Source organism: Coccinella septempunctata, chromosome 3 (assembly GCF_907165205.1).
Source record: "Coccinella septempunctata chromosome 3, icCocSept1.1, whole genome shotgun sequence".
NCBI classification, from domain to species: Eukaryota; Metazoa; Arthropoda; class Insecta; order Coleoptera; family Coccinellidae; genus Coccinella; species Coccinella septempunctata.
The window spans coordinates 12,853,504-12,873,781 of record NC_058191.1 but is presented as its reverse complement, the minus strand read 5'-3'; the positions used below and the strand labels follow the sequence as shown (position 1 = coordinate 12,873,781).

At 38.2% G+C, this 20,278-nt stretch overlaps 3 protein-coding genes and 1 long non-coding RNA gene across 4 annotated transcripts; 1 reads left to right on the top strand and 3 right to left on the bottom strand.

The window, feature by feature from the left end:
* Window positions 1-8,356: 8,356 nt before the first annotated feature.
* Window positions 8,357-8,893, bottom strand: LOC123308951 (histone H3). Its single transcript, XM_044891783.1, has one exon. It carries the CDS (start codon window positions 8,810-8,812, stop codon window positions 8,402-8,404), a length of 411 nt encoding a protein of 136 aa, XP_044747718.1. The 5' UTR covers window positions 8,813-8,893; the 3' UTR covers window positions 8,357-8,401.
* Window positions 8,894-9,050: 157 nt separating this feature from the next.
* On the top strand, window positions 9,051-9,443 carry LOC123308960 (histone H4). The gene has a single exon (XM_044891793.1). It carries the CDS (start codon window positions 9,083-9,085, stop codon window positions 9,392-9,394), a length of 312 nt encoding a protein of 103 aa, XP_044747728.1. The 5' UTR covers window positions 9,051-9,082; the 3' UTR covers window positions 9,395-9,443.
* A 1,112-nt stretch (window positions 9,444-10,555) lies between these two features.
* LOC123308953 (histone H2A) lies at window positions 10,556-11,045 on the bottom strand. The gene has a single exon (XM_044891785.1). The coding sequence runs from the start codon at window positions 10,981-10,983 to the stop codon at window positions 10,609-10,611; it is 375 nt and encodes a 124-aa protein (XP_044747720.1). The 5' UTR covers window positions 10,984-11,045; the 3' UTR covers window positions 10,556-10,608.
* Window positions 11,046-19,156: 8,111 nt separating this feature from the next.
* LOC123308964 lies at window positions 19,157-19,848 on the bottom strand. Its single transcript, XR_006537200.1, has 2 exons — window positions 19,662-19,848; window positions 19,157-19,599 (listed from the first exon to the last, which is right to left on the bottom strand). It is a non-coding gene; the product is annotated as an uncharacterized LOC123308964 (long non-coding RNA).
* Window positions 19,849-20,278: the final 430 nt, after the last annotated feature.

Here is a 20,278-nt window from a genome sequence, read left to right as displayed (position 1 = left end):
CGATTCTTCCCAGACTTGCCGAAGTCGCTCTTGTCATGGTTCCTGGATATTCTCATCATAAGTTGTTATTTCGAAATTTGATTCTCCTTGATCGAACAGTCCATGATAAATAGAACATATTCTTTTATTCATTGACCATCAAAATCCGCATTTTTACTGGAAGTAGCGAAATGTTATTCGACAAAAAAATTTCTAATACTTTGTCGAATCGAGCACTGTATTTCTATCGAGAGAATTCGAAAACTATATGAGATTCTAGGATTGAACGCCCCCACTAAACGAAAAAGATCAAGAAATCGCCTAGATCAACTTAAACCACTTCGGAGCCAGCTCAAACCTCTCCGAAGCCAGCCCTAAACAAAACTTCAGGAAATTGCAACAAAAGATGCCAAAGAAATCAGGGGTGGAAAGAAAATATAAAAGGGGAAAACCATCAAGAGAATTTCATTAAAGGTGAATATTGGCACAAGGAACATGAAATTAAAACACTTATTCTCTCAGCGACGTTTCGGAAATTTTATTTCCTTCATCAGGCTACTACAAAAGGTAATTGTTACCAAGCATTCAGGTGGAGTCAAAAAACAACGAAAAGGTTGTAAAAAAGTGGTCAAAATATAAAAACTAAATTATGAATAAAATGTGAATAACCCAATGACTGAAAAGAAGGAATCAAATTTTTTTCGCGATAAATTATGTAAAAGCGAAACATCGAATAAAAACTGACATACATTCGTATTATAAATATCATCTCTTTAATAGATCTTCTTAGAAGATTTTGTTCTCTACATAGCACTTGAAGATTATCTATTATCCTATCTGAATTATCGAACTGAAATTCAACATGTGCATCTGAATTCGAAAACTGTGTACAGTTTCGAGATTTGGGTCGAATTGATCCAACATTTCCTTAGAAATTGAAATCGAACTTTGTCGGATCGACCTCTGAAATCTATCAGAAGCGACGAACTAAAATTCAACATATGCGTCACAATTCGAAAACTATGTATAGTTTCAAGATTTGGCTTGGATTAATCCCACAATTCCTTGTGAATTGAAATCATACTTTGTCGAATCGACCACTGAAATCTCAATTCCTATCAGAACTATCAAACTGAAATTCAACACGTACATCTCAATTCGAAAACTGTGTACAGTTTCGAGATTTGGGTCGATTTGATCCAATAGTTCCTTAGGAATTGAAAGCATACCTACTTTGTTGAATCGACCACCGAAATCTCCATTCCTATCAGAACTATCGAACTGAAATTCAATATATTCAATATCTCAATTCGAATACTATACACAGTTTCAAGATTTGTCTCGAATTGATCCAACAGTTTTTGGGAAATTGATTTCACACTTTGCCGAATTGATCACTGAAATCTCAATTCCGATACAAAAATGTTTCAATGACAAAAAGGAAATAAAGCAACCAACAAAGCTCTGTGATTTGCCCAAATCTTCAAGAACAGAATCAAAACAAATCCTCTTTCTGAGAGGTGTTGTTGCATCATTGCAGTGTCGAGTGAGAGCTTGACCAGAGCAGACGTATTTCATAGTGCTGTAAAAGTGAAAGTGCCCACTAGCAAAGCTACGGAATTTTTTATTCCGTCTGTGAAGTTTGGGTAGGTTCTATACGTGTATGTGTTATCGGAAGTTTAATTCGTTAAAATTTTCAAAGTTGGTATTCATCTGCCAGAGTCCAGGTCTAGATCGGTGGTTCTGCAGAAAGCATCAGGTGAGCTTATTTTTCGTATCTGTTTCCTGATTTTTCTCGCGTAGAAAAATCTCTGGTGAGTCGTTTTGTTTTTATGCATGAGATATTTTTTTTTCTTGAAAAATTTTATTTCAAATTTCTTTGAGTAGTATAGTAATTATAAATTAGATTTTAAAATTTCTGACCTTTCGGACTGCGATTCCGTAATGGAAGAAGACCCGTTAGAAATCGCTAATATCGTGTCCGAACACGCTATTTTGAGACAGGAGAACGCAAGTTCAAAAGCGAGAGTGAATGAGCTAGATAGATGCATATCTAGCTTAGTGGCTGAGATTAAAAATCTCCGGGAGAGTCGAGTTGCAGGAGGGTAATAAGGAAAGTCCTAACTCCAAAGCACTCAAACGTGACGTGTCCAAAAATGTCCGAGAAGTGACCTTACCGGTTCAAAAGCAGAAGATTGAGGTGGTCAAAACCCCTAAAAACAAAATTTCCCCACCCTCCAAAAGAGTGAGAGCTCAATAAGAAGAGAGTCGTGACACCCCCAGCCTCCAGTGGAGGAGAAAAGAGAGAAGGTCTCCCCAGTTACCCTCAGAGAAACGTCAGAATGGACGTCAATTTCTAACGGGTCAGTGCGAAACGGCATTAATTTTAGCATAGCGACAGCAGTAAAGGACGGAATTATGATCGTCCCACAAACCCCCCAAGATCCCCGCAGGATGACCGAATTCCTCCAAAAAATCAATAGAGTTTTACACTCTCCAACGAGAAGAGGAGAAGGAAATTTACGCGGTAGTGAGATACCTACCGATATATGCAGATATTCCTACGATCCTTGAGAACCTCAAGGATCAAGGAATCGTTGATGCCGAGGTCATAAGGTTGACCTCGAACATTTCTTAAAAGCCAATGCCCTTACTACTGGTGAAAACTCAGAATAAGGGCATCTTCGAAATCAACAGGCTGTACAACATGAATTGTGTTGTCGAACCAAAGAGAAAGACAGCAGGGCCTGGATAGTGCTATCGCTGTCAACGGTATGGACATGCCCAGAGCAAATGCGAATTCCCATGGAGTTAGGTGAAATGCTCCGGTAATCACAGCTCCAAGGAGTGTACGCTTACCAGGAAGAATGACGAACGTAATGCTTCTTCCTTCCGAAAAACCTCCTCAGCACGATGATGCAGAATCTGGAGAAAGAGATTGAGAAGAAGATGCAGCAAATTATTGAGAAATCGCAGGAATGGAATAGTAGAGTGGAAAATACCAACGGGAGAAGACTGAAGATTTATGCTGAAAAACTTAATGCAGTTGTGATACGACCTGATATACCGACCTACATACCAAGAGTAAATGGACTACCTGATGTACTGGACATTGTCGTAATGAAAGACATCACTGAAGAAATCAGCATTGATACAATAGAAGACCACAATCCCATAGAAGAATTCATAGTGGGACATGGCCCAAGAACCGAAGAAGAGACACAAACCAATGATCGCACAGACTGGGAGAAATATAAGAATTCACTTCCGGATAAAATCACGTAAATTCCTCAAACAAACACCCAGGATGAATTAGATGAAGCAGTTGAAAAATTGGAAAATCGAATAAAAGAAGCCTACGAAGAAAGCACCAATCTCTTGGTAAAACCAGTTAACATGGAAATACCCCAAGGGATATAAAGGAACTTATAAAAAAGAACTCAGACTCAGAAAAATCTACAGAACAACAAAAAGATAAGAAGACAAGAAGAAATACCGAATACTACCCGAAGAGATGGAAAACTGCAGAAATGATAGTTTTCAACAAGCCTGTAATGGAACGGAAATTTCCCCAAAATTATAGACCAATCAGCACTAGGAAAAATCGTCGAGAGGGTTATCGCTAAAAGGCTGAATGAGGAAACAGAAATGTTGAAGTTAATTCCACCCGAACAATTTGGATTTCGACGAGAACATTCGACTGAACTCCAATTGCTACGGCTCATAGAATACCGCACCGAAGGAATGCAGGCCGAGCAGGCCACAGGATTAGTTCTGATGGATATCGAGAGATATTTTGATAGAGTATGGAACGAAGGCATTATCTACAACATGAAAAAAGCAGGATATTCGACCAAGCTAAGCAAGATTCTCAGGAAGTATCTGAGGAATAGAAACTTTAATGTGAAGATAGATGGAGCAACCCCTCAAACCAGACAATTGGAAGCGGGAGTGCCTCAAGGATCGGTACTTGGACCTCTGCTTTACGTAATATACGTTTATGATATCCCGAAGAATGCTAGAAATATGCTCACCTTGTACGCAGATGACACAGGAATAGCGTGCAGACATCGACGCTCAGAGATCATACACCAGAGACTGCAGGAAGCCATAGATGAAATACTCAAATGGTGCATCAAATGGAAAATCCAAATCAATGGAAGAAAGACTCAAGCAATTTTACTGCAAAAGAGAAGATTGAGGATGGAAGAAAACCTTGAAGTTGATGGAGAAGAGGTTGAATGGAAAAATGAAGTAACATACCTAGGAGTGAAGCTTGACAGAGGACTAACTTGGAAAAAAAAACCACATCAAATGTGCAGTTGATAAATCAAAAGGCGCAATGAGTAGACTTTATCCAATCATAGGCAGAAGAGGTCATGTGAATAAGGACATCAATTTGACGATGATTGAAACTATCGCGCGACCACAACTCACTTATCGATCGGCGGCATGGGGCTTCGCAGCCAAGACGCACATCAAGAGAATACAGGCCACTGAGAATAAACTCCTTAGAATGGCGATGGATGAACCCTGGTTTGTTAGGAACAAACAAATCTACAAGGACTTGGAATGGGAACCAGTTACAGAATTTATGAAGAGAAAGGCGGAAAGGATATTCGACAAAGCCAAACAACATCAAAATGAGGAACTACAAAGATTAGTCGACTACGATCCAACGGAAGAAGCTAGAAGGTCAAGAACCTACCACCGAAGACTGAGAGATCAGTTAAGGATTTAAATGTAACCAAAGAAGAGCTTAACGTATAAAAGCTATAGGCAGCATACAACTATCAACACGACTATGATCGTGTGAGAGTCCAGAAACCATAAGAGTCAACTGGTCAATAGGCAAAATGCCCGGAACCTACGAAGAAGCAGTTAAGGGTTTTTAGTGGGTCTCGAGCTCAAGAGAGTGAGAAACCCCACACTTGTTCCCCCTCAGGAGAGGGCGGTTCGTCTGATTTGCAGATTATCTCCCTGCTACACCAAACAAAAATTTTTTTTGTGATCTTCCTCCTTCATGGACTTAGTCCTCAAAGCCCTCTAATAATATATATCTAGTTTTTTATCGTAATCTAATCGTTTCTTCAGAGAAATTTCGTCCATCAAAATCACACATTCCTTTTCGAATATTTCCATAGTTCTCACCTTATATTTAACTTTTTTTAAAAAGATAATTATATAGATAAACAATATTATAATGATATAGTTTTTACTGCAGGGTTCAACTCTTTCAATGCTTTCGCCAATTGGTTATTTATGGGCGATTGGATGCTGGATATTCTCGATTGAATTCTTCGAAGTTTTTGTTGAAGGACACGCAACTTCTCGTTTTTCTTGATAAGAAGAGCTTCCAGAATTTTATTTTCTCTTATGAGTTGCTTCAGTCTGCTTAGGCTTCTTAACTTTCCTTGATGTGTTTTTTACGAGTGGTGCCTTTGTAATTTTGACATCTAAAGGTGAAATAATAAATTTTTATTGCTTTATACATGGCTCAAATAAGGCCGGCGAAGCACAATTTTGGAAGAATATTTGCATAAAATATGCCTTTGATAACAACAGAGTTGATGATGTATTTTACCGAATATTTCCGAACTACTCTGAACCAGACTATTCCGGATTATTTCTATTGTATTTTCTTGAGAAATTCATATAATTCGAAGGAAAGAAAACAAATACAAGTAAAAGACGAGAATCTTCTTAAGTACGTCTGTGAATAAATGTCAAAAACTTTGAGACTCGATTCCTCGATGAAAATAACTAAGGGTACATCCTATAATATTTTTCCGAAATCACCCACCGTTCCAAAACACTAGAGAAGGTGTTGACGATATAATTTAACTCTGTACATAATAATAAGATACATAATGTGAAGCACTATGTTATTATCGATTATTATTATCGTGTTCTTATTCACCACCTGATTTTTCTGCAATAAGTTTTTTGTATGATTCTTTATTCAATTCTGAAGAAAATTTTTTCTGGAAAATTTCGATACATATTATCATTGAGAATACTCAAAGATATTATTTCGTTTGAAAAAGCAAGCTTTGCCAGGGATGTTATTCTTCTTACAGAATATTTGGAATGGTGATTACGGCCTTCTCGACAAGAGAGCAATAAAGTTTCAACTTTTATGACACTTTATGGCCCACCGGTTCAAAAAGGTCCGGTAACAATCGAGCAGATTGGAATATCTTGATGCTGCCTTATTTGTTTGTTCTTGTTAGAGGTGAAGAATTATTCTGTTTTAATTGCTTGATGTCTTATATGAAGTGATTCAAAATTCAAGGTTATATGATTGTTTAGTAATCCGTTCGAATATAGGATTGTTCTCATCCTCTTCGGTGAAACTTTCAACTCAAAAATTCTATAGAGAAAGAAAGTAAACCTTTGAAAATTGTGTATTAATTGAATACTCAAAGCTATGAATGAAATTATCTTATGATCCTAAAATCGATATCAATTGGAATTTCTGATGAACAATCTGAAAAAAGGTATCATTTTATTTTCGAATTTTGAAAGTAACTAAAAAGTAGAATTTTTGTCACGAAAATAACCTTAATTTGCTTCAGAGTAAGATTTTTTGTCTTGAATTGATTGTACAAAACACATTGTTGAATATACGGGGTGTTGAACGATTCGATAGGTCCAATAATTTTAGGGGTATATTTCCTCAATCATTTTAGTGCAAAAACTTCATATAAAAATAGGTACGCAAAAGCTTAGTTACGGACGATTTTCAAATTTTGTGCGGGTATCAAAAAACATTGAATTTCTCTTCAATAATTGTTCAGTTATGCGATTTCCAGTCAACTTTTTCCTTACCGAATATATCGAAGAACTAACAACAGAGAATCAATCATTGAATGGTCGAAAATAATTCAAAATTCGATGAGTTGCTCATAACTGAATTATGGATTCGAAACAAATCGATATCGAATTTTCAATAAAGAAGTGTTTATTCCACGTTCAGCTTTGTGCTGAACCAGGCACAAAAATGTTTCATTCCAGCTCTGTCGGTCCCAAAAATTCTGACCACTTGGGCTGAAGAAAGCAGATTTCTTCTAGAATAAAATGCCCCAAAATTTCTCGACTGACTCAGCATCATATACTTCTCTTAATATCCAATAGGCACCGCCACTTTACGGCGGTAAAGTTTCGGCTTCAATCTGACGAACTGGGTTGTTCCTCTAAGGGGGTTAATACTCAAGGCTGGTACATACAGTCCGACACCCAAAACGTTATTTTCACGTAAATTTTAGGAGGATGTTATAAATCTTGTATGTATTGAATTTTCTGCAAGAGTCGAGTACCACCCGTCCTTTTGTTATTATAAAATTAACCCTCGTAAAAACTGGTCGCCTGTTTGGCCATAAAGCTCAATGCAGGAGCTAAGTGAATTGTAATTGGCTACTCAGAAATGGATGGGTGGAGTTTGATGAGAGGCGGGTGAATTAATCTCATTTCCTTCAAAAATCCAGGATAATTGAAAAAAATTCAAATTTTTTTTTCGTTATCATGAAGGTCTTTTTAAGAAAATACTCATGTTGATTATTTCGAACCATCACTTTTGCATTCGAACTTATACTCGTATATAAATATGTACCACCATTTTCAAACTGAGTTTAACAGAAAAATATTAATTTTTTTTTCAAAAACGAAACGTGAGTCTCTTTGTTCATTCCTTCTGATTATACATGTTAAAAATGAGATGAATTCATCCCTCCGTTTTTGAATTAAGATGGATATGAATTGTGAAGCATAGGGCAAATGAAAGTGTTGTACAACCTTGAACTGTCAGTAAGGACTCATACAACAGGTATGAGTTCCGCGTACACTTAGCCATGAATTGTTATGAATAGACCGATTTATAGGAACCTAAAATTTGAAACCATTTCAAGATTTCATTCGAATTGATTCAACAGTTGGTGGTTTTATAATTTGTCGAATCGAGAATCGGCAATGTTTCAATCTCGAAAGCTAGGAAATTTCCCGATATTGAAATCTATTGAGAATCGGCAAACTACAATTCGGAAAATTTTTAAGAATTCGTCTGATGAAGGATTCTGATGTGACTCCGAAACATTACGAAATCTCATCAAAAATTCCCTTTTCCGTTCAGTGTCAGTCAGGCAATAATTTCTAGCATTTGAATTGCTCGCGACACATGAGTGCGTGAGCAAATCGATTACATATTACAACAGATTGTGTGACAGAGACTCCGAAAAAAAATCAGAAAAAGATTTAAAGAAATTGCTTTCACACTTTGTCGAATCGACCACTGAAATTTCCATCCGTATCGGAAGTATCGAACTGTATGAGCATGGCGATCGAAGTATCGTACGAGTAAAAAAAAATCATCTTCGAGTTTTGTGGTTCTGAAAAGAACCGATATGTAAGATTCCCAAATCGAAATTTAGGCACGTTCACCCCTGATACGTCTAGCAAGTTGAATGTCCTTCGGCATGATAGTTACTCTTTTGGCGTGGATCGCACACAAGTTGGTATCCTCGAAGAGTCCAACCAAATAAGCTTCGCTAGCTTCTTGAAGTGCCATTACGGCGGAACTTTGAAATCTGAGATCAGTTTTGAAATCCTGAGCGATCTCACGTACCAACCTCTGGAAGGGCAATTTACGGATCAGCAACTCGGTACTCTTCTGATAACGTCGTATCTCACGTAAAGCAACGGTTCCCGGACGGTAACGGTGAGGTTTCTTCACACCGCCTGTGGCTGGAGCACTTTTACGTGCAGCTTTGGTGGCTAATTGTTTTCGCGGAGCCTTACCCCCGGTCGACTTTCTAGCAGTCTGCTTAGTACGAGCCATAATGTAAGATAATGAACACTCTCCCTATTTCTCTACACGATCTGATCCGCGGCACGGATGAATAATTCTATCCGTCCCCACCACCGTCTGCCCATATATATAGACTACGTCGCCGTTCCAATGCGTATCTAAAAATCTATTGGATGCTACGAAATTTCTGTGGTGGGGCGGCTGTAGTTTATAAATACTGGTCGGAGAGTAGTTATCTGTTATTCGGTTTTCGTTAACGTACTGACTCTGTACTTCGACTTTTCCAAACGTTCAGCAGACATGACTGGTCGAGGTAAAGGTGGTAAGGGTTTGGGCAAAGGTGGAGCCAAGCGTCATAGGAAAGTACTCCGAGACAACATCCAAGGTATCACCAAACCAGCTATCAGGAGATTGGCTAGGCGTGGAGGTGTCAAGCGTATTTCTGGTCTCATTTACGAAGAAACTCGTGGAGTGTTGAAGGTGTTTCTGGAAAATGTTATCAGGGACGCTGTCACATATACCGAACATGCAAAAAGAAAAACCGTTACCGCCATGGACGTTGTATATGCCCTCAAACGTCAAGGACGTACATTGTACGGTTTCGGCGGTTGAATGAGTTATTATTCAGGTCGTAGTATAACGGTCCTTCTCAGGACCACAACGATAAAATGGTTCGTTTTATCCAATATCAATGTCTATTGCTGCCAAATTGTCTATTCGTATCATTTACTATTAAGGAGCAGGTACTTTTGTTTCGGATTTTGTATTCGAAGTCTCTCCTGGAAAACTTGCAATTGAAGAATTTATCGATGTCCATTAAGAGTTCATGATAATAGAAATGTGTCTTTCAGTTTTAATTTTGCCACGATTTTTTATGAGCGAAAATTGAGAGACATTTAATGTATATTCCTCACCTGTTGATATTCATAATCAAACCCGTACAAATGAAAGGGCAAGCCTCATATTTAGTTAGATACTTCCGATAGAAATTTAGTTTTCAGTGGTCGATTCGACAAAGTATCAAACCAATTTCTCAATTTTTTTTGGGGTTTTCACTCGGTCTGAAACAAAATAAATTAAAGAATTGAAATAATCGATTTGCTCCTGCCTGAATTCTTGCACTAATGTGTCAGGAGCCAATCAGATGGAAGATTTTGTTGACCTACTGACAATGAACGAAAAATTAAACTTTTTGGTAAAATTTCGTTTTTTTTGGAATCTATATCAGAATCCTTCATCTGACGAATTCTTGAAAATCTTCAGAAGTTTAGTGTATCTCTTGACATTTGTCGCTTAGGCAAAGTATGAGACCAATTTCCCAAAAACCCATTCGAACCAAATCTTGAAATCGGACATAGTTTTCGAATTGGAATGCGCTTGTTGAATTTCTGTTCGATACCGTCATTTGGAATGTTCTTTCTCGTGGTCGAGTATCAGATCAATTTCTGAAATATTGTATGATCAATTCGAACCAAATCTCATAATCCCACAGAAGTCTTCGAGGTGAACCGAAAGTTTTTGGGCAATTGATAACCTACTGTGTAGAATGGACCGTTGAAGTATGCATTTGTACTGAAAGTAGAAATTCAGCGCGTTGAACCGGAAGATTTGTACTTGAAGTAGCGAACTGTAATAATACAACAAGGCATCTCAATTCAAAAACTACGTGTCATTACGACATTCAGTTCTTCTTGAAATCTGCTGGAGGGGACTGAGATCGAGTTACCTCATCGTCGTTCAAATATCATAGCGAACTTCTTTAGCGATACTGTGTTGCGGCCCTGAAAAGGGCCTTTCGACAGAGAGTTGATCGTGCTGCGAATTATTTACGATTTCTTTTCGGTCTTTTTCGGCAAAAGTACCGCTTGGATATTTGGTAAAACTCCGCCCTGGGCGATAGTGACTCCAGAGAGTAACTTGTTCAATTCTTCGTCGTTTCTAATGGCCAACTGAAGATGGCGTGGAATGATCCTAGTCTTCTTGTTGTCTCTAGCGGCGTTACCGGCCAATTCCAATACTTCAGCAGCGAGATATTCCATCACGGCTGCCAGGTAAACGGGTGCTCCCGCTCCTACTCGTTCGGCGTAATTTCCCTTTCGCAACAATCGATGGATACGTCCAACGGGAAACTGTAATCCCGCTCTATTTGAACGAGACTTCGCTTTACCCTTAACTTTACCACCTTTGCCACGACCCGACATGATCAATGAATTTATCAACAGTTGCTAAACGTAGTTCGATAAATTTTCGTGATGAATTTTATTGCATTTTTTTTTTTTTTTTTTTTGATGTAGCAGGGGGAAAATCTGCAAGACAGACGAACCACCCTCATCTCCTGAGGGGGAACAGTGTGGGGTTTCTCACTCTCCTGAGCTCGAGACCCACTAAAAACCCTACTGCTTCTTGAATTTTGGTTCCGGGCATTTGCCTATAAACCGTTCATCTCTTGATCGGTTTTCTTCTCGCACACTATCGTGCTGGGATTTATGTGTTTATCCTCTATTGGATTAACACTTTATTGAATTTTTCAATAAGTTTCTGTTGTTATTTTAATCTCTTTTTAATTGATCTCTTGGTCTCCTTCGGTAAATTCGCATTCTCCTTTTGTCTTCCTCTGGGTCGTAGTCCACTAGTCTCCTGAGTTCTTGATTCGGATGGTTTTTCGCTGTTTCGAATAATTTCTCTGCTTTTCTGTTCATGAATTCCGTTATGGTTTCCCATTTCAGGTCCTTATAAATCTGTCTATTCCTGACAAACCAAGGTGCATCTATTGCACATCGTAGCAGCTTGTTTTCAGTGGCCTGAATTCTTTTGATATGGCTCTTTGCCGCGAAACCCCAGGCAACTGATCCATAAGTCAGTTGAGGCCTAGCAACGGCTTTGATTATCTTCAATTTTGTCTCTTTCGACATGTGGCTTCTTCTTCCTATCAGAGGATAGAGTCTATTCATCGCTGCTTTCGTTTTGTCGATTGCTTGTTTGATATGACTTTTCCAAGTAAGTCCTTTGTCAAGCGTTATTCCTAAATATTTGGCTTCATTTTTCCAGTCGATTTCTTCGCCGTCAACATCCAGTTTCGTTGTGGGTCGCAGTCTTCTCTTCTGTAGTAATATTGCTTGGCTCTTTTGTCCATTGAGCTTGATTTTCCACTTTATGCACCAGTCATTTGTTTCGTCAATCGACTCTTGTAGAACTCGTTCTATTATTTCAGGGTTTCGGTGTCGAGTTGCTATGCCTGTGTCGTCAGCATATAACGTTAGCATGGTTCTTGGATTTTTCGGAATATCGTGGATGTATATGTTGTACAGAAGTGGCCCAAGTACTGATCCTTGGGGTACTCCAGCCTCTATATCTCTTGTTGAGGAGCATTCTCCTCCCACTTTCACGTAAAATCTTCTATTTTTGAGATAATTCCGTATCAACTTGCATATTTTGATCGAATATCCAGCACATCTCATCTTATATATTAATCCTTCATGCCATACTCTGTCGAATGCTCTGGCGACGTCTAGTAAAACAAGACCTGTAGCTTGTTTATTTTGGAATCCCTCTGTTATGTACTCTGTGAGCCTCAATAATTGTTGTTCTGTTGAATGCTCTCTTCTGAATCCGAACTGTTCTGGTGGAATTAGTTCCAGATTTTCGGTTTCCTCATTTAGCCTCGTGGCGATAATTCTTTCTACTACTTTTCCTAAAGCCGACAGTAGACTTATCGGTCTGTAGTTTTGTGGAAACTTCTTCTCTTTGAATGGTTTATTGAATACTATGACTTCTGCTGTTTTCCATTTTTCTGGGTAGTGTTCTGTCCTCATAATTCCATTCGCGATATTTGTTAGAGCGGCTATACCTTTTCTAGGTAATTTCTTTAACATAACATTCGTTATTTTATCGCTTCCGGGAGCTTTCCTCTTCTTCAAACTTCTTATTATTTCCCTGATTTCATTTGGCGATGTTGGCTTGTCTATTTCAGCAGTCGCTGGTAATTCATCCATTTCTTCATCATTTTCTTCAACCAGTTCTTCCAAATCTTCATTATCGTCGTCTATCCTGTAATTTATTCTCGATTCTCGTTCGATCGAGTCCGCCAATGCATCTGCCTTATCAGTATTGGTATAAGCCATTCCCCTTTCTCCGTGTAGGGGTGGAATTTTAGTCTTTTCTCCTCGTAGGCTTTTTTGCATTCTCCATGCAGAATGATCGATTGTATTCAGTTCTTGCACCCTTTTGTTCCATCTGCTTGTTCTTAGATTTTTCAGGGCATTTTTCAGAACTTGGCTATGTCGGTTGAGGTTCCTTCTATTCAGATCATTTTTGTTCATCCTATATATTCTTCTTAGTCTTCGATTTTCTTGTATAAGATCTTTTACTTCTTTAGGCGTATCGCCATGCGGATGACTTGGAGCTGGTCTCTTCACTCTTCTCGTGCTTTTTTCGTAAGCTTTCAATATAATCTCTTCCAGTTTATCAACCGCACATTCCAGATCGTCTGGAGTGTTTATTGTTGGAATTTCTGTTATTTCCGATTGTATTAAATGGCTGTATTTAGTCCAATTGGTATATTCTCTTATTTCCAACAGTTTTTCTCTTGGTTCTTCTCCAATTGTCAATTCCACGGGATTGTGGTTTGAGGTTCCATCTTCCAAAGTTTCAATCGAGAATTCTTGACTTATATTTTTCAATATCGCGATATCTATTACATCTGGTATTCCTCTTCCAAAAGCAAGATATGTCGGTAGCTCTGGTCCAATAACTATGGCATTTTGTTTTTCGGCGAAATCCTTGAGTTTTTTGCCATTTCTATTCTCTGTTATGCTATTCCATAATGGGGATTTACAGTTGAAATCTCCGATGGAGATTTTCGGGTTTGATCCTTCCAACATGTTGTTTATCTCTTCTTCCAATAGATTGTTTTGTGGTGGCTTATACGCCGAGGTTATTTCGACTCTTTGCCGATTTAATTCGGCAACAATCGTCACTTTTTCTGTTTTTCCTTGTGTTTCGTCGGATCTACTTTTAAAGTAGTGTTTCAGATCTGTTCTCACCAATATTGCTACTCCTCCTCCGGTGTTTGTAATTCTGTCACATCTATATGTTTCATAATTCATGAAATTCAGTCTTCTGTTCCGGTTTATTCTTGTTTCCTGTAGGGCTATAATATCAGGTTGTCTTTCTGATATTATTTGTTCTATCTCGGCTTTCCGAGTGTTGATCCCGTTTATGTTCCACGAGATTATCTTGAGGGATTTCTTCCTAGTATCCGTAAGGTCCATTAATTCAGTTTACTGAATAATGCTTGGAGTTTTTTCTCCATTTCCCTCTCAATTTTCAACATTATCTTGTTGAAAATTTTTTCTGTGAAGATATCTAAATCATCGGCTGATTCAGATATCTTTTTCTTATCTTGTTGACTGTTCACAGCTTGTTTCATTGTAAGCTTTTTCTGTCCTTCTTTTTTCTGGACGGGTTTCGGAGTCTCCCTCTTCTTTTCCTGCTCTGTAGGTTGGGTCTTCGCTACTTCCTGAATTTTTTGTTCAGAAGTTGTTGTTTTTGTTACCTTCTTTTTCTGTTCAACTGATTTTCGGGAATTTTTCTTTCTGGTCACCAACTTGAACTCGCTACATCCTTTGTAGCTAGCTGGATGGCCCTCTTCTCCACATAAGACGCATGTGGCATTTCTCTCTTCACCTTTTCTGGTGAGTGTGCAGTCATTGCTGCTGTGGCTTCCTGAGCACTTTACGCATCTCCACGGGAAGGAGCATTTGTTTTGTGCATGCCCGTACCTTTGGCACCTAAAGCACTGGCTTGGACTTTCAGGCCTCTTTTTATGCTCAACCACAATACAGAGGTTGTAGAGTCGCTTCACTTCGAATATTTCCTTTTTCTGGGTTTTAACCAGGTAGAGAGGTATTTGTTTCTTTGTCTTGTTCGATGTCATTCTGGACACCTCAGCGTCTGTTATTCCCTGGAATATCAGGTCGTCCTTAATCAACGCAAGATCAGCGTCGATTGGTAAATGCCTAATAACGGCATATATCTTCTTCTCCTCCTCCATTTGGTAGGTAAAAAATTCTTTACCACGCTGCTCGAAGAATTTCGTGATTTTTCTAAAATCATCTACGGTTGACGCGATGATTTTTATACCGTCTTTAACTGTAGTTGCACGGTTGTAATTTATCCTTTTTGTGTAGAGAGCTTTAGATATCTCTACCCAATCTGAGGTGCCCATCATCGTGATGGGTGGAATTTTATCTTTTTTAGGCACTTCCATTGCCTTCTTGACCGTCTCCTCATCAGAAGAGGAGCTTTCTTTTCGCGCGCGTTTAGTTGGGGGCGCGTTTGGGGCCTTCGCGACTTGGGTTGTATCATTTTTCCTTGTTTCGGGTTGTGAAACAGTTCCTATAAGGGAATTATTCTTGGAACCCTGTACCGGCTTTGTGATTGCGGCGTACGTGGGAGGTTTCGTCATATTGTTGCGGGTCATTTCCTCCCTCAATAGGCGCATCTCACCGACCAACTGTGACACAGTTTCAGTCAGTTTGACTATTTGAGCTTTCAACTGCCCATTTTCTTCTCTGAGCTTTACAAGCTCCTCGTGTTCGCCTTCGCTGAACTCTTCAGCATCGGTCGCTTCCATGTAGGAGCCCTCATTATCTGAGGTTTCCGACATGGTTTTATAATCAAAAATCTCAAAATAATAAAATATTCAGAAATCTTCACTAAAATAGTCTAATATAAAACTATGGTATAAAGTCGAATGTTTTATACGCTATGATAAAAATCAGAAAAGAGATACGAAAAATAAGCTCACCTGATGTTTTCTGCAGTACCAACGAGAAATTCTCTGGACACTTAGGATGAACACCAACTTTGAGAATTTTAACGAATTAAAATTCCGATAACAAATATAGAACCTACAAAAACTTCGCAGACGGAATCAAATATTCCGTAGCTTGGTTAGTGGGCACTTTCACCTCCGCTTTCTCTTTTACGGCACTGTGACACTTCGACTTTCTCGTCCGCTTTCTCTTTTATAGCACTAGGAGCACTGTAGCACGTCTTCTCCTGTCAAGTGAATGACTCGGAATGTTTTATTGCATTACAATCGTGCTTGATATTCATGCTATTTTCATTCCGCCAATTAGCGGACGCCATCAGATAGACGCTCTAGAAGGGGCGGGTCCGTGTTCCGTCAATCTAGAGATTGACGCTAGAAATTTTATGATACTTAGTCGAGTCGACCGCTGAAATCTTCATTTAACAAGAGATATAGATGCTGGAGTACCCCAAGGATCAGTACTTGGGCCACTTCCGTTCAACATATACATTCTCGATTTTCCCAAGAATCCAAGAACCATGCTTATATGATGTGACGACACAGGCTTAGCAACTCGACACCGCAACCTAGAAGTGATAGAACGAGTTCTACAAGAAACGATCGACGAAGCAAATGACTGGTGCATAAAGTGGAAAATCAAGCTCAATTGACAGAAGCCAAGCAATATTACTACAGAAGAGAAGACTGCGACCTACAACGAATTTAGAAATTGACGGCGAAGAAATCGATTGGAAAAATGAAGCCAAATATTTAGGAATAACGCTTGACAAAGTACTTACTTGGAAAAGTCATATCAAAAAAGCAATCGACAAAACGAAAGCAGCGATGAATAGACTCTACCCTCTGATAGGAAGAAGAAGCCACATGCCGAAAGAGACAAAATTGAAAATTATTAAAGCCGTTGCTAGGCCTCAACTGACTTATGGATCAGTTGCCTGGAGTTTCGCGGCAAAGAGCCATATCAAAAGAATTCAGGCCACTGAAAACAAGCTGCTACGATGTGCACCTTGGTTTGTCAGGAATAGACAGAATTTTAGGGACCTAAAATGGAAAACCATAACGGAATTCGTGAACAGAAAAGCAGAGAAATCATTCGAAACAGCGAAAAACCACCCCAATCAAGAATCGAAGGTTCGAATATGGCGGACGAAGAAGACGCGATGTCGGATGTGTCCGATGAAAATGACCCGAGACTCAGAGTTTTATAAATGTTGTGCAACCAAAAGCTGCAAGTTCAAAGTCTGCATACAATGCTTTCCGATTTTTCATCAAGTATGTGCGAAAATAAATACAAATTTGAAATTTTTGGGTGGAAACAAAGTTTTATGTTGCGCCGTGACAGGTGAACAAGAAGAAACGGAGGAAACAAAAACATAACAAAACGCAATGGAAATAAGGTACCTCAAACAGTCACTGTTAAAAACAAGAGACAAAAATGAAATTCTGAAACTTAACAACAACCTACTGATGGAAAAAATCAAAATGCTGGAAAATGAAGAACCCAAAATAGGGGTAAACATCAATGAAAACAACGCACCTACCACAAACAGACCGTTCGAAGAGCCAAGGACAGATACATCAAACAATAAAACAACAGAAGCCTACACATACGCTAAAGCGACTATGTCCGCAACTAGACAACAGAGGGGGTAATAGTTCCGAAAATACAGATCAGAACAACACTCCGAACACAGAGGCGAGTAGTTCCTAAGAACTAAGATGTCTAAAACACTGGTGTGTGCACTTGTCACTTTTTGCAAGTATCAACATTTCAGAAAATCGGGGATATGGGATCAGTTTCGTGGCGGCGCCACCATGTCATTTGCTTGGTTCTATCCTTGTTCCACCAAAGGAAGTCCAATGATACTCTCTCGTTTTATTTTGTTTTGCGTTGATATAGAATGTCGATCAACGTATATCAAGGATCAAGGAATATTTGTGCCTTATAGTTCAATTTTCGTTGTAAAAACAAATCTGTCAATATTTCAACACTATCGAATAAGGGTTCGAATGAGGATTTACTGTTCTTCTTCAAGATAATTTCTGTTTGACAACTTGAATTCGTGAGGGGGGTAATTCAATATGATTTTAATAAAACACAGTTAATTGGTCAAATATCCAATATATTCAGTTGACGGAAAGGAAATTTTCACTATATCTACTCAGGAAGAATATTTGAAGTAACATAGGTACTCGAATAGATTTATGTTTTTCTGATTCTCAATACATGCTCACAATTCACATTACATATTTCCAATACAGTTTCTTTGAAATATTGCTGAAGTTTCCATAAAACTTAGCTATATCAGTCCCGAATGTTCGTTCATCTGATTTGGTTCTGCTTCAAATTCCAACAACACCGAATTCTTAGCTGTAACTCTCGATTGTCCATATGGAAAACTGAACTTACTGAACGACATGTTGAATAAATGAATGTTCTACACCCCTTTCTCGAAACTAATACATTTTCACACACCAACAATCGCTTATAAATACAACATATTCGTACGTCGTAGGAAATTATTTTCAAATATCAAATGACAATGCTCTGTCAAATTCTAAACAGCGCTACCTACAGTGAAAAAAACGAAACTGATCCCATATCCTCACGAAATTAAAAACAAAATCGAATCAGTGAATACACCAGAGTTTTAGACATCTTACTAAGAACGTATAGCCCCAAGGAAGAAATACTAAACATAAACTGGAACAACACAAAGCAGACAAATCGAAGGTGACGAATACACAGGAGTAAATCGTCGAAGGAATACAAGAACTTACCACGGAAAAAATATCGGCACAGGACAAAATTCGAAAGGATTCTCGGGAGAAGAGAAAAAGTTTTGGCTTTATATGAACAGAGTTAAGAGAAACACAACAGAGATAATGATAAAAGAATACCTTTCCAATAAACAAGGATTTGAACAGGCGGAAATTACAGTGAGAGAGAGATATCGTAGAGCGAAGAAAGGGCGAAAAGATTTTTAATAACAGCACCATTTGAAAAGAAAGAGGAAATGTACGAATCCGACTTTTGGTCAGCAGGAGTAGGCATCAAAAGATTTGATATCTCCAAGCATAAAGACATGATGAGGCTGGAATAGTCCGAGAGCTGGCGACGAAAATCGACAAGAGTTTTGTAATGGCTCATATCTAAATATTAGTTAGTTTTGGTGGTGTACATGAGTCAGCGCCCACTCTCAAGGTCAGGTAGTGGAACATCTGGCGGCGACGCTCTTTGATTTATGTAAAATTACAATATCCGTACTTTGAGTGACTGCTGACCGCCTCTGTTCTATTGATATGTGGTCTGACTATTTCATTCTCAAATAATGCATGATATTTGAACAATAAATGCATTTTCACCCATTACAAATCTCTTGAAACGACATCGTTACGTGCTACGGTATTTTCTGTCTTAAATTCAGTTTCTGTGATAATACAACGAAATCAATAATTTTGTAATTTACAATATCAAATTTATTATGAGACACTCAATCAGGGTTGGGTTTGACGCCTTAATAATAATAAAACTCAGGTTTCATAACTGCATACTAACCAATCTATTGACTACAGGATTAACCTTTACATGCAAAAAAATCCTTAATACTATAGGGTAAAATTTTATGAACAATTTTGAAAATTTTTGTACAAATGGCTATTGAAAACTAAGTAAGTGAAATAGCGGCACTTAGAACAATGTTCACTATTTGTTATCAATACTGAAGTGACAACTGATAATTAAAGAAATGAATGCTACTATAACCAGGTATGATAAGGAACTTATCTTAAATCAGGATGACCTCCCCTCGCAAGTGAAACGCACCAAACCAAGTATGGAATGAATCTTTCCTAGACAAGCTATGATCCATAAAACCAATATGACCCAGGAGGTATGCACCATTCACCCCAAAATTTCCTTTCCAAAACTCGAACGGGTTTAAATAAGTCCAAAGGTGAAAATTACAGTACGAAAAAAAATCTGAGGATGAAATTAGAAAAAAAAGATTTACTAGTTTTGAATTTAATTTGCATGTAACTTACCCTCGTAGTCGAGGATTTTTTCACTCAATTGCAGTTGAATAAAATTCGACTTGGCTATCCAAATTTAATTGCTAACGCCTTAATCAGCAGAATTAATTCAGCTATAAAAATACTCAAAAATGCTGTTCAATAAACTCTACTGTTTGTCGAAATTTTTAAATTCACTGCGCAACGGCTACGATGGAAAAAGAACGAAATTCGAAATGAATCTAATGTAGAACTCGACTCAAGAGATAAGCGATATAAAAAAATTGAAGAAAAAAATTTAGTTGTTTACACATATTAATTCTAATGCAAAATTGAATTTAACGGATCTTATAACATGACATCTACTGGGAATGCAACATACCTCCTGCGTTACAGAAATCTTTAACAAACATGATAAAACTGTAAAGAATAAAAATCGAACTGTATCATACCTCCCCTTCCCATGATAAAAAAATCGAAGATTTTTTTTCAAAAAAAGCAAACAAATAGTCGGTGTCATCAACATGAGAGAGGAAAATTCATCCCAACTATTGACCATCATCAAGAGTTCTATCAGGCTTAAGTTGAGACACATGCCAAAATCCCTTAGAAACTCCCGAATCATCTCTCAGTTCATAAGCATTAACCCC